The sequence below is a fragment of the Periophthalmus magnuspinnatus genome, chromosome 6 (assembly GCF_009829125.3).
Source record: "Periophthalmus magnuspinnatus isolate fPerMag1 chromosome 6, fPerMag1.2.pri, whole genome shotgun sequence".
Taxonomy (NCBI): Eukaryota; Metazoa; Chordata; class Actinopteri; order Gobiiformes; family Gobiidae; genus Periophthalmus; species Periophthalmus magnuspinnatus.
This window is the reverse complement of record NC_047131.1, coordinates 25,805,429-25,812,277: the sequence shown is the minus strand read 5'-3', so window position 1 is coordinate 25,812,277 and position 6,849 is coordinate 25,805,429. Positions and strand designations below refer to the sequence as shown.

Here is a 6,849-nt window from a genome sequence, read left to right as displayed (position 1 = left end):
CAGACAAATAAGGTGCGTTCTTTCCCCGAGGTTGCTCTCGCTAGCATTAGCAACATGTTAGATTGACAGCATTGCTAAACCAGCAGTGCAGGTGGAAAGGGCTATTTTATTTAGTACCACAAGCAATAGTTTTTGTCTCACATACCTATCATCGTGAGAGGCTATTCTTTGTCCACAGACCTCTCTGGAGGGAGTGAATGACAGCAACCGGAGATCTTCGAGCTGGTTCAGAAAATGTTGCTCTGGAACAAAAATTATTATGAGTTTATGATAATAAAATACTGTGAAAACATGATCTTGGGATGTGTTCTATACCAGTTGTGAGACGGTCTCTTTTCTGTCTCCACTGAGGCACAAACACGGTGATCTCCCGGTGGCCCCGTCTCCAGAACACCTCCACGGCCAACGCTATGCCCCGACAGGAGAAGAAGCGGTTAAGGCCGTGGCTGCACTCAGCACACATGGTGGAACATGGAAAAAAAGGACCACAAAAAGAAGATTTGATATTTTCAAATATACAAGAGTCACATTGGTCCACGTGAAAGACAAGGTAATGTTGAAGTCGTTAAGAGCTATTAAAATCCAGATAAAAAGGCTTAGGATACAAAATAATGCATCTATTAAAGCATCTATTATTACAGTCACTGGTATAAGATGACAGATTGTTAGTGACACTGGCCCATACACACTTGATACATGCTCTAATCAAGCAACAATGTAATGGGACAATATAAGACACAAAAACCCCAAACTGCCCAATAACATAAACCAAAAGAAGTTAAAATGGGCATAAAACAGCACACAAAGGCAACAGTAAAATGCAAATAATTTAATGGATTTCTTATTTGAGCCCCTTGTATCTTTGATCTAAGGCCTCACTATGATTAAGTGTACACAGGGGGGAAAACATTAATACACTGCAAATCTACATGACTACATAACATGGTCACAGCCACAATGCAGGGAAGTTCCACTAATCACGTAGAGTCACAATTAATTATTTTAGAAGTTGACTAGCCAGCGGTGATTATTTTTCCATTATTGAGCTAGCCAAATAATTATTTCTAATCTATTGTGCATGTGAGAGATTTCTAAACTAAAAATATTCTATTGTCAAAGTGAATAGACAATATTCATAATCACTACAATTATTCCAATCACTTGTTGCAGGCCAACTACCAAGAAAACCTGTACACAGAGTGACCAAGAAATCCCAGAGTGAAAGTGAAATTTAAAATTGTTTTTATATATGAGAGTTGCTTCTCTTGACCAAAGTATTATTAACATAATAACTACAATTAACAATCATTTTGTGCTAAATACTTACATGTTTTGGAACAGTTTTTGTTTTGTTATGCATCACTGATGATAATGATTAGAGGATCGATTGATATGGGTTTTTTCATGGCTGATGCCAGTACCGTTACTGTTTCGACTGATCTGCCAATATTTTTGGGCCGATTAAGTTTTATTTGAACAGTGCCCTCCTTATTTCATATTCTTTAGGCATCAGCTTTTGCCCAAACTAAATATTAGCCTCTGCTGGAGATGTGAGGCCGATGGACTAAAAATATCGATCAACCGATATATCAACCTACCTGTAATGATGATATACTATAATATATTTTTCCAGCTTGCTTAAACACAAATCAGCACTCACTATGAATGCATAAGAAAGGTACAAGCAAAATATAAGGGTTACATGTGTTTCTCCCACACAACAATTGCAACTATGCCCTTGAGCACCCAAATCCATAAGCTCAACAACTGGTAAAAAGTTCGGTAAAATCAGTCTGTCTAAAGGTATTTAGTGTTTTCAACCCATCTGAATGGGAAATTGCACTACTGTAACCAAGGACCAAGCTGGAGGTATCCATATCAACAATTAAAATCTAGCTACACAGGCTAACTGGCAATGATTTCCACTACTAAGCAGCAAAATATGGTTGCCCAACTGTATGAATAGCATGAGGTGTGTATTTAAATCTGCTTTCACTTCTCAAAAGCTTTCCCCAAAAAAGAGCCACAGCAGCGCAAGAGCCTTGTGATTGATTTGCATATGTTCATTGCAGTGTTGTTTCAGTGTGCAGACTCACGCCATTGCCACATTGCTGCCATCAATGATGATGTGTCTCAGACCGGGCCGCCCGGGTTCATTTGGCAGTGTCAGAGTATAGGGAGTCCGCAGAGACTGGTGGAAGCGAGCTAAACCAGTGACAGGGGGCACTGGGGGCTCACTGGTTGGAGGCAGGCGTGCACCATTGAAACCAGCATGGCCAATTGTTTGACAAGATGATGCTGGAGGTCGGTTAATGGCCTGAGCCGACTAAAAACAGGCAATTAAATTATATTTACGGTAACAACTTTTTAAAAGTGCTCTAGAAATGAAAATACTTACACTGGGAATTGAAGACATGGAGCTCGTGGCTGTTAGCCACTGAGGTGTACTCCGCAGTGCTGTCACTGTCTCCAGTTTAACTGATCCCCCCAAAGTTTTTGTCCCACCCTTGGATAAGTAGTCCTTCTGAGTAACCCCACTTCCACCACGGGCCAAGTACTCTGTTCTGGAGTCCTGATGGCTCACAGCCAACATGGGACATGTCCTGTTATCGCCTGTTTTGCTTTCTTTGGGGATGACTTCATTTTCACCATCTTCATCGTCGTCATCATCGTCATCAATTGTGATTACTTCATAGTTTCCTGATCCTCCTTGAGCACTGGAGCTCCTCTTGATTGCAACAATCTGAAAGACAGGTTCATATGGTTATCTTGTATTCATTATGAGCAACCCCTAAAAGACAAACAGGTTGTGCATACCTGCTGGGTGCTGGTCTCACTGTGGCTGCACTGTCTTCGGTGGCCGAGGCCATTACTACTTCCTCCTTGCTGGTTCGGTCGAATGTTTTCTTTTGCTTTGCCTGAATCCGCAAGTGTTCTGTTGTAGTCCCAGTCCTTCCCTCTGCACTGAGACATGTTACTGGATGAACACGAGGAAGATGATGGAATGTCTGGAGAACGCGAAGAGTTTGTCACTCCTTTCAATCGCTTGGTTTCTTCGTCAATCTTCTCCAGCAACACAAATGTATCCTCAGTTTGACCTGCTTCTTGTCTGACAACACGCTCCACTACTTCTTGCTGGTATCCCATTGTTCTAAACATAAGGAAATGTTATTATAAATGAATATATGCATATGTCTTGGCTACAGATATAAAAGGTCTCATGCCAAAAATAAATAGAGCACAAAGAAAGAACTCAGGAAGATATCTTGAATATTGTTTATAAAAGACAATACATGCGTTTTTTTATCCCATCACCGTTCTAGCTTCTCTCATTATTTCACTTTACACAACACATTTTATTAGAATTTTTTTTTTTTTTTATTGAATTCACCTAAAAAAATTGACTAAGCAGCGGAGGTTGGTTTCTGGGCTGACTGCCTCTCCATCATCCAGGTTGGCCTCACTAGTGGTCATCATGATGGGGCCCACAGTGTTGGCTTTGGAGCAGAAGGTTGAGGATGCACAGGGGGTTTTGGATCGACAGCTGGCGCTGCCCCCTCTGCCTTCTCTATCCCGTCTTTCCCTCTCACGAGCCCTTTCTGGTGAGTCCTCTCTACGCTCCAAAGAATATTGTCTCTTTGTGTCTCTGGTCTCACTAGCTGATGAACGCCGTTTGTGGCTGGGTCGTGTGCCATTGAGCAGAAGCACCTCAGGTCCTAGTCCTATTCCACCTCCTGCTTTGGGCCCTGCAGAGGGGCCATTAGTCCCTTTCTCATCAAAACTAGCATCCAGGATACGGTGGGAGAGCTCAGTCACAGGAGTGCTACTCTGAGATCGATCTTGTTCCACCTCTGCTATACTCTGGTTAGGTGCCTGTTTAAAAAAAAAAAAAAAAAACAACAAACAATATAAAACATAGTAATGTTAAAATGCGGCACTACACTTTAGGACTAACCATTGGAGATGTGCTAGAGCCAGTGGGGCTGTGTGCCAGACCCAGTAGCTCCTCCTTCAGGGCGCTGGGTAGAAGCAGTAGCTCCATAGTGTACTTGTCATCCCTCTCCTCCACAAAGGATTTGAAAGCTCGCTTCAGTGCTGGTTCTCTGTCACTAGGTAAACTTGTTTTATCCTGAACCATATAATAAACATATTTTTATTTTTCAAGGTCGTTTTGGTTTAGTATATTAAACACATAAACTAGTGAGCCACACCTGAAACAATGCTACAAACTGCTGGACCCGGCTCTGGGCCATCACCACAGGTTCTGCCTGACCCAAGAGCCGCAGCCGCCCAAGCTCGGGTACCTGGACCTCCGCACTTGTATCTCGTATGAGTCTGTCCAGGAAGAGGCCACGAGCACCCGCAAAAATACAATGCATGTCCACCGGGTAATACTCTTCTTTTACAAGTTCTGGATCACACAGCCCTCGGATGTACTCCTGCCACACAACCACAAGAATATATATAAGACTGGGCAAATTGATCATATTCGTTTTCATTTATTTTCCTCATATTGATCAATTTTAATATATTTTTATTTTATTAAAACACATAAAATGGCTTCCTCTGTTAATTTCATGAACAGAAACAATACAGACTGCCATGTCAAAACAAAAATAGTCCACTTTCTTTCTCTGCTCCAAACCAGTGTGGCTGAGATAAATCTTATTTTCTTATTGTATTTATTTGTAAAGGACAGCACATATTAATGAACATTTTAAAATGTAAATATGTAAAGATTATAGCCACTATGGCTAATTTTCATCTTCAGTCCCTCGTCAAGTTTAAGTCAGACAGTTTACAGGACAGAGAAAAGAACAGCAACAATCATACAAAAGTAAATATAACACATTCATTATACACACACAACACATACATGTAGTCTCACATTGTAAGTACTCTCTATACATACAAATATACAACAGTTCATTTGAAGTTAGTTAAGAGTTAAACCAACAACCCCTCAATATAAAAATTTTATTTTGTTATACATGGTGACATATTTGATCCTGGAACAACTTCATATCCATAGCATATCAATTAGAGATGACTGAATCTCCATCTAATCTTAAATCACGCAGCTTTAGAAATATGGTACAGTTGGAGTAGGCTGTAGTATTCTATACTGCTTATGGCACACTGAATAAATCTCCTGGTGAAGAGAAATGCTGAAGACTGGGCTGAAGGTGGGACCAAGAACTTCCCGGACATTTTTAGAGCATTAGTCTAAACTGAAATACTTGTGATAGTTTCAGTATAACATGACTCAACAAGGACTATACAAAAAAAAAAAAAAAAAAAAAATCAATGTTAGACGTAAAACACAAATTGGGCGTGACACAATGACACATTAGCTATAATGACATCACAAGTTAAACCCCAGCAAGGAGAGTGGCAATGTGCACTTTCCTCAACTGTTTACTAGCATACAGTTAATATGGTATAGGGATAACTTTTTTGCCCACTGCTTACTAGCTGGTCAAGCTGCAATTGAAACTATATTGCGTGTAATTGTGAAAGCTGTATATAAATTATCAATTGACTAACGCTAGCGATCAACTTCAGCTCAGCGCAATCTATGGTAATCAGTGACACTGACACACCTGTCCAGTGCAACAGAGTGACGTCTTGTGCGGTCTACTTCTGTAAAATACATCATTCAACTTCACTATTTTGTATAACTTCTTACCTTAGCTTTCGACACACTGTCTCGATTTCCCAGGAGCTGGAGCCATATCTGCCGCGATGTTTTGCTTCCCGTGTGGTCCAACAATCCAATAATAGTGAATGCCACCTTAAAAACCTGTTCCACTCTCGGCTTCGCACATTTCAGTTCTTCCTCTTTGTCCTCCAGAACCGTAAACTCATCCACCGTGTTGCCGTCTTGCATGGGTCTTCCAGGGCCGACAGGGAGCTTGCCACTGGGCTGCTCGTCGTACGTTAGCTCGGTGCCTCGTCTCAACCCGAGGAGGGGCCGCGTTGTTGACATGTTGTCTACAGCTTCCTCCTTCGCTTTAGGAAGTTCGCTTTACATGTTCCACATCTTAAAGATCGAGGGACCTAAATGGACTAACATTTTATATCTTAGGTGTACCTCAGGACTACAAGTAGCCTTTACAGTGCCTGGCGACATGGGCACAGGTAAAGCTAAACGGCTAGTAACGCGGAAGCCCAGAGTGACGTATCCGGAAAGTCCCACATGACGCCATCAAAACGCGACAGTTCAAATGTTTTGTCTGTTTTGTCAAATTCTTGACAAATCCTTGTGAAATCAAATAAATGTAGCTTTCCCATCTCAGAAATATCTCTGCTCAAACAAATCGTCACACATTGAAATTAGTTGTTAGACTAACTAACCATTGGTTAGTAACCAATTGTAGCTGTAAACTGTTGTTTTTAGCCTCATCCAGTTGGTTTAAACCTAAAGAGCTCTCTCCTCTCTAGGGTTGTTAAAAGGATAAAAAACTGTTTTTATTTTGTTTGTATTGTGATTTTAATGTCTTTCGTATCCTGTAAAACACGTCCCTTGCTTGTTTTAATTCACAGTAATCATAAGTATTATTATTATTATTATTATTATTATTATTATTGTTGTTGTTGTTGTTGTTGTTGTTGTTGTTGTTGTTGTTGTTGTTGTTGTTGTTTTTCACCTCAAAGTATGTTTATGATGATTAACCTGCATTAGGACGTGGTTAGAAATAAAGTCAGGTCAAAAGAATATTGGATAATTTGGTGTCAAGCCCTAATTACTAAATAACACATTACACAAAATACATTTATCTTTTTATGCATGCTAAAGTCGAGATAGAGGACCAATAAAGCAACAAGTTTTCCTCTGGGTCCTCAATC

General features: G+C 40.5%; 1 protein-coding gene across 1 annotated transcript in view; it reads right to left on the bottom strand.

The window, feature by feature from the left end:
* Positions 1-6,207, bottom strand: part of n4bp1 (nedd4 binding protein 1) — a 9,436-nt gene extending 3,229 nt beyond the window's left edge. The window contains exons 1-9 of the mRNA XM_033967866.2: positions 5,690-6,207; positions 4,212-4,439; positions 3,956-4,129; positions 3,392-3,873; positions 2,818-3,151; positions 2,399-2,743; positions 2,097-2,326; positions 316-446; positions 146-242 (exon numbers count right to left, since the gene is read on the bottom strand). Coding sequence (XP_033823757.1) covers positions 146-242; positions 316-446; positions 2,097-2,326; positions 2,399-2,743; positions 2,818-3,151; positions 3,392-3,873; positions 3,956-4,129; positions 4,212-4,439; positions 5,690-5,989 — 2,321 coding nt within the window. The 5' untranslated portion in view covers positions 5,990-6,207. The remainder of the gene's footprint in view (positions 1-145; positions 243-315; positions 447-2,096; positions 2,327-2,398; positions 2,744-2,817; positions 3,152-3,391; positions 3,874-3,955; positions 4,130-4,211; positions 4,440-5,689) is intronic.
* Positions 6,208-6,849: the final 642 nt, after the last annotated feature.